The 11,447-nt window shown below is 37.9% G+C and overlaps 1 protein-coding gene across 2 annotated transcripts in view; it reads right to left on the bottom strand.

Moving 5' to 3' along the window:
* The window catches only part of LOC106946630 (protein tweety homolog 2-like), a 33,908-nt gene extending 22,769 nt beyond the window's left edge, over positions 1-11,139 (bottom strand). For both annotated transcript variants that reach the window (XM_015031092.1, XM_015031093.1), the window contains exons 1-3: positions 10,322-11,139; positions 6,988-7,160; positions 2,011-2,122 (exon numbers count right to left, since the gene is read on the bottom strand). In XM_015031092.1, the coding sequence (XP_014886578.1) occupies positions 2,011-2,122; positions 6,988-7,160; positions 10,322-10,450 (414 nt within the window). In that variant the 5' untranslated portion in view covers positions 10,451-11,139. The remainder of the gene's footprint in view (positions 1-2,010; positions 2,123-6,987; positions 7,161-10,321) is intronic.
* Positions 11,140-11,447: the final 308 nt, after the last annotated feature.

Raw genomic sequence — 11,447 nt, 5'->3', positions numbered from 1 at the left:
TTTTTTGTGTGTTTTTAGAGAAAATTTTTTTAAAAAAAAATTTTATACTTTTTAAAATTTTTATGGCCTTTTTTTTTTTTTTTTTTTTTTTTTTTTTTTTTTACAAATTTACTTCTCAGTTATATTCCGGATTGTAGCTCAGGGTAGTTATATTAATTGCCACGACTGAAATGTAGAAATACGGAAGCAAACAAGGAAACAGAAAAAGAGCAAGGTCAAGGCAACAGAGAATAAGGCTGAAAGTTGTTGAAAACCAATGATGTTACCAATCTCAGACAACAATGTACACCCAAAGCAAAGGTGTACATAAAACCCAAAGCAAAGATAGTAAAAGAAAAACACCTACATCTTTTATATGAGTTCATAAAATGAAGATTCAAATGATGATATGTCCAGGGAGGCGGGTAGGAGCCCGAATGAAACAAAGTCTGAGAGTGGTAGCTTGGAGACAAAAACAATAATTTCAATGCAAAAAAAACTAGGAGTGGTGGAGACATAAAAATGAAAGCATGCTGTAAAGATGATTTTTAACTGACAAACATTATGCTCACAAACAATGACTCTGACCATCTTCTTGGAACATTTGTTTACTCATTTCTCGTGCTATTTGTCCAAGCCACATCATAACCTGTATGTATCATGTTTTCCTTGCTACGTTTTTGGTTTTTCCTTCCCTTGACTTCAAGATTCCAGCTGTAGGGAAAAAGCATTTTGTATAAAAAGTGCTTTTTGTGAGTGAAGGAAAGTGTGTCTGCTTCACTTCCACGGAGGTCGTCCACATTTTCTGCATAAGACGATATCTGTAGCAAAAGTGCTCACTCAATCCTTTACCTATCTTGCCAATAAACAAACACTTTCCCACTTTTCCCTTTGACACCTTCCCATCACGATCATCTTTTTTTTTTATGAAGAAAACAATATTTTCTGATATTACTGGGAGAGATTTCCAGATGGTGCCATTACACGCTCTCTGCTGCTATCCATATATGGTAATAGGTTTCTCTTTTTAGTTAATTAAAAGACGTTAGCTTCTGAAAAGTGCTTAAAACGTACTTATCTACTTTTTAAAAAAAAGTGAAAATTGTACAGTTTTAAAAATGTGTGTCCTTTAACAAAGCAAATAACATTAGAATAATGATGATCTCAATTTCCTTGCATGACAGTTTAAAGTGTCATGCAAATCTAAATAATTTTAGACAGAAATAGCAATCTAGTTTTGGATGCTAATTTGTCTCGACGGTGATAAAATATGTGATATGTGAGCACTTCAAGCGGATATATGATACTGACATGTTCAAGAATACGCACGTTCACCACAGATAGCGGGACTGCAGGAGATGGAAAGACGAGCGGCTTAGCATCCATTAATGCACAGCAGATGGGAGTTAATCCTCTTCTTTCTCATTGTGATTATTGCTTCTTGCGAGGCTGCTTTCTTACTCTCCTACCTCTTTCCTATTCCTCCTGCCCCTAAGCCTCCCAAAATAACTTCCCTGAATGCGGGTCAGGAGTTGCATGGAAATAATCCCCATTTACACATCCTCCAACAGAAGTCACCTAAATTCCCCTGGTGTGACAAAAACAGTGGATACATTCCCACTGCAGTGAAGTGCTGCTCTGAACAGAGTGGGTTCTGTTGTTTACCGGCTGTAATGCCGCGCTTCCAACACGCCACGCAAAGGATCACTCATTTGCCGTTTTCTAAATTATTAATAATGAGAAAAGCATTCACAGCACATCTTAAGAGATCATGTTTTCTAGCTACACCTTTATTGCTTGGTCAGCTTCTTGATTTTGTATTGCAGGTAAACAACCTGCTTCCCTAAACCAAACTACGTATGAAGCTGGCAAAGCATGAAACAGAAGTTCATTTTCACCTTATAAGACCGATTCTTTTACTTCCAAGGGAAAGCAAACACTTTTAGCAGAGGTGATATACTGATCCGATCAACATGACATTTTCAATATTCATGATGTTGTAAATTGCAGAGGTTGGAGGACTTCTCTCACCAGACTGTTGATGCTATCCAGAGTGTGATTGGCATGGTAGAGGGAGTAGGTCAGTTGGTAGACCCCATCGTTGGTCTCGCTGTTCCCATAGAAACCCACTCCTACAGAAGAACTGCACGATGGAGAATTTTAGAAAAAGGAAATTATTTGATTTCATTTTGTGTTACATTTAAACTACAGAGCAAACAGTGCAAATTTGGTGTAGCAAAACAGTAAATACACACCTTGGTGACGCCTTTTCATCGCAGTTTTATGTCTGAATAAATTTACCAACAAGAGTTTGTATCACTTGTCTCTCTCCACTCTGCCGACATATGGGCTAGGATCACACAAAACCTCAGCAGAATGGCAGACCGAATTTCATAATTTTCAACAGGATGTCTCTCTATCCATTATCCATGTGTTCTGTGCATTACAGTTTAATTTTTCTTACCAAAAAATTCTCTCACAGGAGTTAGTGATGGCTGAATCCGTGCCTGCATTCAAACTAGCAAGAGACAAGCTACCTCGGTGAGATACACCCAATCCATTATTCTCACTTTCCTGGGCCTCCCGGGAGTGAGCACAAGCATCCACAGTAGGGAGGGTTAGACCAGTTGGTGAAACCCTACTTCTGCTGGTCTGCACTGAAATGAGCAGTAATAACTCAAACATGTTTAATCTTTTAGACAAAACTTCTCCTTTCATTTCCATGATTTAAACGACATTAGGCGTCACAGTTAGAATTGATGGAGGTTATCTAGATTTGCACATAAAACGGAAAACCTGCTTCGTTTCTCTCTTTTAGTTCTGAAAAGGGTTGAGGGGAGCGCATTAAGAACAATCAAATCTAACCAAAAACAGATGCAATTAGAGTGGTCTGTATAAGTTCAGCTGCATGGTCGTATTTAAAAATAAAAAATAAAAAAATACTAAATTGAGTTTGGTTAAGAAGCCGCACAACGTAGACGTGCTTTATGCTTTTCAAAGCTTCTGTGTTTGAGCTGATATGTGTTGGCCTTCACAATAAGCTCTTCATTAACCCTGCTGCCAAGATGACACATCAGCAACAATGAGGTGCACCTAATGACTCAGTAATGAAACAATAATGAGGCACACTGAACATCATGGGGCAGTTTAGCCTCAAGGGAAGCATTAGGAATTTTGCGGCAGTGCAAAACCTCTCCCCGTAGCAACCGGAGGATATAAAAGGAAAGGAAAGCAATAAAGAACCGGAACAAAGCACAGGATATGTAGATGCCGGGATGTTTTGTTGTGTGAACGAGTAAACAAGAAATTTTGTTTGTCTTCCATGCATGGAGCTAAACAATGCAGCCCCCAGTGAGGGGAGACAAAAATACTCCAAACTACATTAGAGGCAACTGAAACTAAAGGGGGGATTTTTTTTTTTTCATTAAATTTAATAACTAAATTGAATTTACCCCAATCATTTTGTAAGAATGATGTAAGGGATGTGCTTTGTCTATTATAGCTGTAAATCTAATAAAATGTGCTGACTGTAAAGCTGCATGTAGTGAATAGCACATAAACAGAATTTGGGCTTTGTCCAAGTAGAAAGACATATTCAGTATATCTAACAAACATCCCACCATCTGGCAGCTGTAAAGTTAAGCGTTTTTAACATCTGGGGTTCTCTCCTAACTTATTCATCTTCTTTCTATTTTTTTACTTTTATTAATATTCCTATTTTTATGTGTATCTGCATGCTGCCATTTGCTGCTAGCTTGCCTGTCATTACACCGGAACATCCCGCGTGTTCTTACAGACCCACTGACAACCAGATGACTTGTGCTGATCTGATAACACTATCAGTCACAGGACCTTATGTAATGAGGCACGTCCTTGTTTAATTATACGTAATCAATTCTGTGAGGTCAAATCGGAATCCAATAATCTACGATTATCTCAACAGCATCAATTAAAGGACGTTTCTGACGTAGATCGGCTTTAAAATCCCATTGATTTGTGGAGTATTGTGTTCAGATGGAGGACAAATACCGCACAGTGTGCACTTCTTTAAAAAAAATAAATCAATCAAAACCTTACAAGATCTGTCCTGCAATCAAAGCATATTCTACTGCAGTTTTGTAAAGTTCTTCTATTTTGTCTAAGATGTAAAATTTTAACAATGGTCACCACAGCAAACATGGCATAGTAAGGTCAAGAACGACCTTGCATAACAACATCATGCCCTCTTACTTAGCATTGCAGTCGGTCTCATGTGCTGTAGTAGTTAATAGGTATAGATAAAGGGTGCTAACAAAGTTAAAGCCCAGTTCTGTCACAAGCTTAACTGGATCAGTGCGGCGATTAAATTAAGGTCTTTTTAGACCCAATTTTTTTTTGTTTGTTTGTTTTAATTTAGGTGCCTTTCGACAATAAATCATATGCAAATGTACATTCATATCTTCGGTGCAACTCCAAAAGCTTCACACCTTTCAAAACATACGGAAATTACCCATAAAACCCAATTATCTCATCTTGATTCCAATACTCTTCTTTTTTTTTCGTCTCTTCTGTTAAGAGCCACAGAGTCATTAACAAATCACACAAGTCACACACCGATATCTTACCCAATTATCCTTATAATACAAAGGTAAATATGCTAAAATAAAGTAGCATATTTAACAACAATTTTGCCAAATGTGTCCTTTGGTATTGTTGAAAGATAAGCCAGCTGCTTGTCGTTGCAAAAACAATCCCTTAGTAAAATGATTGCCATAGCGTTAAGCTTTGTGCAGTTATCTATTGTTCCTGGAGAACAATAGATAACTAAGGATGTATTATTCAGAAGTGTGAGTTAATTTATTTGATGAAACACTATCATGCACATCCACTTTAGTGATCCAAGTTGCTGCATAGATCTGAAAGTTTTTCGAGATACGTATTTTTATTGAAGCAAAGTAACATTGCAGATGTATAATATGAAGGAAGATGAATACAGCCGAGCTGTCTTTGTGTTACATGATGCTCCACTCAGAAATAATAGCTAAAAAGAAAATGTTTGCAAGCGTTCTTTCTTATTTCAAGCATTGCACTCAGTGTCCTTTTACATAAAAGGGATGGAAGGTCTTCTTTATTTAGTTTGATACTTTTTCCTGCTCAAAAGGTAGTGAATTCATTTATTAAAAGAGCTGATTGATATAAATTGAGTATCGTGTTTCAATTTTGATGCTCTGAATTTTATTTTTGTCTCGGAAAACTGCTAAACAAATAAAGCTCACTCACTCACTTTTACAGTGCTCTACAAGGGCACACAGATTTGTCAGGGAACATTAGTGAACATACAGCATCATCAAATCTAAGGGTCGCAGCAAACAAGTCGGAGAGAAAGTTCTGGAAAGTTCTTTACCCTAAACTGACAGGCTGGGCAAAACGAACATTAATCAGAGAAGCAGCAAATGCAGCCACTCTATTTCTAGAAGTCCCGTGAAGATCTACAGGTTACTTAAGATCTGTTGAGATGGAAACTATTAGTCAAGCATTCTATAATTCTCAGTTTTATAGAACACAGCCAAGAAAGAAAGAGAGGCTTGTTTTGTGTAAGAAACAACACACGTAGGGAACACAGTGAAACATGTGGAATGAGGAACTCTGGTCAGATAAGAGCAACTCTGACCTTCCTGGCTAACAAAAGGCTATGCGCACGAACGAAAGCTAATGCTGGACATCGTTGTCCACACATCGTCCTAACTGGAAACATCACAGTGGTCTTTTACAGCAGGTACTGGGAAGCTGGTCAAAGTTAAAGGGACAACAGGGTAAAATACAGGACAATTCTGGAAGAAAACCTGTTAGAGGATATAAAATACTTTAGACTGCACTGTGAAAAAAAAACAACTTAATTTTTTTGGAAAGAAAAACTATTTTCAATTGAAAAAACTAAACGTGTCACAGAGGAACAATAAATTAAGTAGACTCGAGCAATCAAGGTAGTTGCAACCCTAAACTGTATTTTGTGAGGTTTTCAGTACTTATCTCTTTAAGTTATAGGTCATTGCAACAGTTGATTCTGCTGACTTTTGTGTTTTTGTTGTAAAAAGTGAGAAAACCAACCTTTGGAGATGATTTTTGAGTTTGAGGCTGAGAGTGCTACGTACTTGCGGAGGTAGGATTTGCTCTTATTTAAATAGATTTACATAGCTTTGGAATTTTTTATAAGATATTTGTATATTAGGTAAAGCTACCAAATTAAAAGCCACGTAACACTAGGACACTGAGGGAATGCTTCGCACACTGTACTTTTCCACAATTAGCAAGACTCCTTTTATTTTTTCTCTGGGTGCTAAATGTGCCTAGTGATTGTTTTAGTTATGCTATGAATGATATATGAAAAGTTAGAAAACATTTTCAAAAATTGTTTCAGTCTATTTATCCACCGAATGATTATCACAAAACAAATTTATAATCTGTGGAACGTTTTATGCATCATTTTACCTAAAAGTGCTTCTACAAACTGCTACGGAGCAGACTGCGCGCTCTTACAGTGGGAATCTTTCTCAAAAAAAAAAGAAAGATTTTTTTGTAAGCCATTAATCCTGCTTGATGGCACACCTGTCAGGAGATGACAAGCTGAGCACTGTGAGATTTTCAAGTAGTCTCGGCTGCTCTAATAGCACTCCCTATCCACACGGACCGACGTGCACAGAGCAACACATTCTGTGAGGTGGAGGAGTTTAAAACAACAGAAGACACAAAGAAATGAGAAGCAACTGCATCCAAGGTCGTCACAAAAAAGCTTTAAATTTAATGAAGACTACTGTAGACTTCATTGCAAATGTTAACTGGATTTTTGTTCTCAGGCATCAATGACGATTTAAGAAAGAATTAGATTTGAGGCATTAGTAAATGCTAATCCAGACGAAACCTATCGTGACCTGGTTCATTTGGTGACTGCATTGACCGGCATCCTTATCTCTGTGCAGTTCCGGAAAAAAAGACCAAGCCAAACAGGATTATCTAAATACGTTTACTTACCATATTATGAGACCTGTAATAACTGCCACCCACGTGACACAACAGGTGTCGGGCCGTTTGGTTTCTTCATCCAGGCTCCGACGGCAGCAGAATAAACACACCAGGTACACGGCCAGAGCTAGGAGGCTCAGACCGAGGCCGACGGCACCAGCACAAGCCAAAACTATCAGAGACTGAGAAAAGTAGGAAAACACAAAAAGATACCATCAGGGAAATTAATGGCTGTCATGGTCTGAGTCAAGTTTGTCGACAAATCTGGTAACACTTTATTTGAAGGGGGTTGAATAAGACATTATTCAAAATGTCTTTGTTATGACAACTTGACATTAACCAAGAAATCATTGCTGATATAAATTTGTTATAAAAGTATTTCTGATTGCACTTTAAAAATTAGGTAACTTTATGTTATTAAAGGTAAAGTTTAAACAGTAATTATTTCCTGGTTAATGTCAAGTTGTCATAACAAAGACATTTTGAATAATGTCAACTTTGTATTAAAAGTGCCATAATTTACCGAATGACGCTTTACGACAACAGTCATAAATATTCATGAAGGCTTATTCATGTTCATGACATGTGCTATGTCATGTTTATGAAAGTGTCATGTCAGTCTTATTCACCCCCCTTCAAATAAAGTGTTACCACAAATCTTATGTAAGTGCTGACCCCATCGACCTTGTGGTTGATTCACTGAGTCAACCACCCCGCCCAGTCAGGTTCAAAGATGTTACTGAGGTTAGAGAGCCGACGTATCACGCTTGTCATCAGCATTATTACTGCTGACTGTTGACCACAGAAAATTAGGAACAAAAAGAAAAAAAAAAGCACAGCTCTTTGTCGTCTTAGGGAAAGTACATCTTAAAAATAATCTCTGACTGCGGCTGAGAGAGAAGGAAAAAAATGATCAGGGCTGTTGGAGGGGAGGGTCATGTGACTTGGTGTCTTTCCCTCGGTCTTGTGATTTCTGAATGTGCAAAGTATTTGAAGCTTGAAGGCTGCACACACTGGGGGGGAAAAAAAAAAAAAAAAAAACACTGTTGCAGAAAAAAAAGAAACAGGAAATTATTCACTTGAAAACGCCTTTTGTTAAAAAAAAAAACTAATAAAACAATGCACATGAAACACATTTCATTACTGGGATCATTTAAGGACTTGAAACTCATATTACCGTAGCACTCGATTAGGTTCAAAGACATGACAAAAGCATGACCCTAATTGTACTTGCAAATAATTTGCTCTGCAAATATCAATGCTGAGAAGTTCAAAGTGGATGCCTGGCTGACTGACAAAATGATTTTACACCTTCATCTCTGACTAATCATTACATTCGGATTCAGTTGGCACTGCGGCTGAATTTAAATTAGCGTAATATGTTTTAGACTCTAACAAAAATGTTGGATGGATTCTAACAAAACCACGAAAACAGGCTCCTGCACATGTTTATGTCAAAATTATTCAAGCTCAGATCTATGGAAATCTATGGAAGGAAGGAGGGAGGGAAAGAAGGACGTGAGACAATGAATGAGGAAATACAATCTGGAAATACATCCCCCCCCCCCCTCGCAAGCCTCAGACCTTTTCCCCCCATTTTAATCCAGGTGTTCTTTTTTTTTAAAAAAAAGACCAAACATTTAAGTTTAAATGCACAAGCTTACACCAACCCAAACAATGAGTAGAGGACAACTGGTCTCATCTTAACTTCAATCAAGGCCAAACTGCTAATCCGCCGATTTGCTAACGGTTTAGTGGAGGTCACTGCTGATGAGCCAGAAGTGAGCCCATGAGAGGTTCAAACTGGTTGGATTTTCTGTCACAACAACTCAGTTCGGGCTCTTTACAACAGCGATGCCGCCTCTACTTGCTTCTCTAATTTTCCACTCAATTGTTTGGTAATTACACATGTTGACACTTCAATTTCCACTGCATGCCAGGCCCATAACAAGGGAACAGATGCATGACAGGGGGAAAGAGAGAAGGAAGACAAACACTAAAGAACAACAACTGAACTGACATTAACCAGAAAATGTCGATCATCTGCGGTGGCAAACGGATGTTAGTATGAAATTGGCTTAAGTGTGTAAGCTTAATTGAATTAAATCACAAAAGGCAACCACTGATTTATATGTTAGTGAGGTTCTTCTCAACATTTTTTTGTACGTTTCACAAAGATAACTTATAGTTGTGAGAGACACACAAGTTTCACAGAGATTGAGAAGGTGCTACGTTTTCTTAAAGTAACGCGGATTTAAGAAACAACCTTATATAAAACAAGAAATGTTACTTTCATACTTGAAAAAAGAAGGTGTTTGACTGTTTGGAGCAGAAAACTACACTTCTTCAAACAAAACAGCATGTAACTTTAAGTGTTATATGTATGCTTTGACTCTTAAAGTACTGAGATATTGCAACGTATTCCTGTATGGAAGCAAACATATCAGAGAACAAATTGAAATTGGAGTACAAAACAGATAAACACTACTAAATATATCTTGTGGATTGCAGGTGGAAAACTGACTTCAACTGAGCATGACTTTTGCAATATTTGTTTCATTACAGAGCCCATTTTAACCACAGGAACTGAGCCCCGCGATGGATTGTATAAAGCAATTTATTTTATTTTCTCCAGTGCAACTTATGTTTAAAATGTCGATTTTAACACTTCACATCTGATTGGATATGAATTACAGGGATTTTTGGGGGTGAGTGGTGGTATTCTCCAAAGCAGATGTTGGAATTGAAAAATAGAGTAAAAAGAGAAGTTTAGATTTTAGAATTAATAATAAGAATAATAAAAAAAAACTTGACAGAAATATTTATTGCTGATGTCCAGAATGTTAGGTATAGATTAGCGGAAGAATTGGCATTTTATGAAAGAAATAGTAAGTCTGATATGCATGACTACTAAACATAATTTCTCCTGTGGAAATAAAGCTATGACAGTTTCTGATACTTGAAGTGCGAGTGGCTTTAAATGTTAAAAATGCACTTAAAAACAATTTAGTTTGTTTAAATTTGAGGATATTTGACGTAAGCACATCATAACCAACATTCCTAGTACAAGTCATGAGTTATCTTGGGAAAATGGCAGTGCAGCATGATTCCCCACTTCCTTAAATTAGGACCAAACATTTTAAAGCGCTACACACAAAAATCCTCGTGAGGGTAGATGAAAAAGATGGAAAGTGTGTGTGAGAGAGAGTCCTTTATTTCTCAACACAGCAGTTTAAACCGCTCTCCACCTAAATATAGGCTGTCTGGATGCAACATTTACATATGAAAGTCGGTGTTCAGCAATAAAATACGTGCGCTTCTACGCACAAGTACAGTTACCAACCTGCTGATAGCTCGCTTCCTCCGGTCTGAAAGTGTTGTCGACCGACTGGAAAAGAAAATTGAAGTGTGGGAAATTGTGCAGCCAGTATGTCCACCACGGAGCCACATAATCAAGCCGGGCAATGGCCATTACTGCTTGAAGAGTCAATCCAACAAAGCTGTGAAACAAGTTTCTCTCTCTGGGACGCTCAGATGTTCCTTGGTTTGGGAAATAGGAGGGAGGGGGGAAAAAGAAAGAAGGAAAGAAAGAAAAGAAAAACTAGGTTTGTTGAAAAGCTGTCGCAGAGAATTAGGAGGAAATTATTCTATTTGCTACAACTTTAAAAAGTGTAGATAAACATGTCTGAATCCTACTGCTGTCCCCATGGCTGCAAAACATCAATATAAACAGTACATTTACATCCCGAGATCGCGGGTTGTGTGAACCTGCCTCCTTGTCCGTGGAAGGCGTGACAACAACTTCAGTCCTGTGGCCGAGCTGTCTTTACTCCACTCGTTAAAAAAAACAAAAACAAAAAAAAAACAGGAAGACCATAGCAAACCAACCCTGCTAACATCTTGCCCTTTTAAAACGAAGGGAGGGGGGGGGGGGAGTGAACTTCAGCCACAATTTAGAGAAAATTTAAAGCGATACAAAAAAAATTCACATCTTTATCAAGCTTTGTATGCTTGGCCTGGTCTGCTTTATCTCTCCACTGTCTTCACACCGGGGAAACTCGACTGGGCTCGTCTAAGAGCGAGTTATGAAAAGAAATGAAGCGCTCTGCTCTAACCGGCCTGGAAAACTTTTGTCTGCAGGGAAACGTGCGCAGATAAGTCTTACTGCTATTTATGACTTATGCTGTTTATGTCTGACCTCTTGTGGACAATGAGGTGAACGGTAATGAGTATGTTAATGAGCTTCTCTTTATTTTTTTATTTTTATTTTTTTCCCCCATTGTCTTCACTTGCAGTTATATTTGGCCCAAAAGCCTTTGCGCGAAAGTAAAATGAATTTTGAGCTCAGTGCTGCTTGTCATATCGTGGCAAGATACAATAAACAATCCATAAATATGGTTTGGCACATGACCTAATTCTCTAAGCCACTCGTCAAAGTAGGAAAGACAAGACAACATACCGGTGCACTT

The sequence above is a fragment of the Poecilia latipinna genome, unplaced genomic scaffold, assembly GCF_001443285.1.
Source record: "Poecilia latipinna isolate Pla-1442-1.1 unplaced genomic scaffold, P_latipinna-1.0 Scaffold198, whole genome shotgun sequence".
In the NCBI taxonomy this organism is placed as follows: Eukaryota; Metazoa; Chordata; class Actinopteri; order Cyprinodontiformes; family Poeciliidae; genus Poecilia; species Poecilia latipinna.
Note: the sequence above shows the minus strand (reverse complement) of the source record. Positions and strands in the feature narration are given on the sequence as shown.